General features: G+C 61.0%; 1 protein-coding gene across 1 annotated transcript in view; it reads left to right on the top strand.

The window, feature by feature from the left end:
* Nucleotides 1-1349, top strand: part of EGR3 (early growth response 3) — a 3849-nt gene extending 2500 nt beyond the window's left edge. Inside the window, exon 3 of the mRNA XM_010845497.1 lies at nucleotides 7-1349. Coding sequence (XP_010843799.1) covers nucleotides 7-192 — 186 coding nt within the window. The 3' untranslated portion in view covers nucleotides 193-1349. The remainder of the gene's footprint in view (nucleotides 1-6) is intronic.
* Nucleotides 1350-1355: the final 6 nt, after the last annotated feature.

The raw sequence follows: 1355 nt of genomic DNA, 5'->3' as shown, positions 1-1355 counted from the left end.
CGCACGCACACGGGCGAGAAGCCCTTTGCCTGCGAGTTCTGCGGGCGCAAGTTTGCGCGCAGCGACGAGCGCAAGCGCCACGCCAAGATCCACCTCAAGCAAAAGGAGAAGAAGGCGGAGAAGGGGGGTGCGCCTTCTGCGTCCTCGGCGGCCCCGGTGTCCCTGGCCCCTGTGGTCACCACCTGCGCCTGAGGCTCGGGCCCCCAGATCCCACTTTTCCCCTTCAGTGTCTCCCGGCTGCTCGCCTGAATGCGCAGCTGAAAAGCTAGCTACGGAGGCGCAGGGGCCGCGCCCTGGCCTCTCCATGGACGTAAGGCCCCTTGTTTCCCTTCGCTGTCCCCCGTCTCCACCCTTTCACATCGGCCGACGGTCGGGGGCCAGGGCAAGAGGCGCCTTCCCCTCGCTGCCCACCCCTTAGCCAAGGCGTGGGGGCGGAAAGGTGGCGTCTAGCCCGCTTTGTTCAGTTCGGATCGTCTTGATCCAGGGGCCGCCGGGCCGGGCCAACGACCTGCCGGGGACTGAAGGCGGGGTCCGCCCAAGCCTCGCCGGACCCAAGCACCTCACGGTTCCCCCCACGTGTCCCTCGATTCCCCCTCGAAGACCCGAGAGGGGGAGGGGGTAAGGAGCGCACCAAAGCGCAGAGCTTGCTGCCCGCCGCACGCACGCGCGCCTGCGTGCGGGGATGCGCGCGAGTGTGCGTGCTCGCGTGTGTGTATGTGTTATGTGTGCGTGTGTGTGTTTCTGTGTGTGTGCGCGCGCGCGCACGCGTGTGTGTGAGACTCTTGAGCTGAACTGGGCTGTGTCCACCCTAAACTCTTCCCCACTTCGGGTCCCCAGGCCGCTAGGGAAACGTCCCAGCCTGGGGGCCTGCGCGTGGCGGGACGAGACGGTCTTCCATCTGCTCAGAAATAATGTTTCTTACAGAAATGCCTCGGATGCCGCCGCCGCGGTGCTGCTACCGCCGCTTAGGGTTTGGCCCCTCAGAATCCCTCCTTTTCCGAGCGCTTCCCTCTCAAGGCCTCAGGGCAGTTTGATCTGCGGGGAGAAGGAGCAGCCATCCTTGAACCTGCCTTTTTAGAAATGTGTTTCCTCAGCCCCACTTTTTAAAAATCTGAGTTTGCTCTCTGCCTTCCCCCGCCTTTCCCCTCTAAGCCTTTTACCATCTCTTTCCAAATCTTTTTTCCAAAAAGGCAGGCCTCAACCAGCCACCCCATTTCGCCATCTTTTTGTTTTCTCTCACTCACGTACCCATTTCTCTTCCCACCATTGATTGGAATGCAGCCTTTTTTCCCCCTCTTTGTCATCATCCATACAACAGGTAGAATTCAAATTTAGGTAAATGGCATGTGTGTATG

The sequence above is a fragment of the Bison bison genome, unplaced genomic scaffold, assembly GCF_000754665.1.
Source record: "Bison bison bison isolate TAMUID 2011002044 unplaced genomic scaffold, Bison_UMD1.0 scf7180017864217, whole genome shotgun sequence".
Lineage (NCBI taxonomy): Eukaryota > Metazoa > Chordata > Mammalia > Artiodactyla > Bovidae > Bison > Bison bison.
The sequence above is the reverse complement of the archived record's forward strand: the minus strand, read 5'-3'. Positions and strand labels throughout refer to the sequence as shown.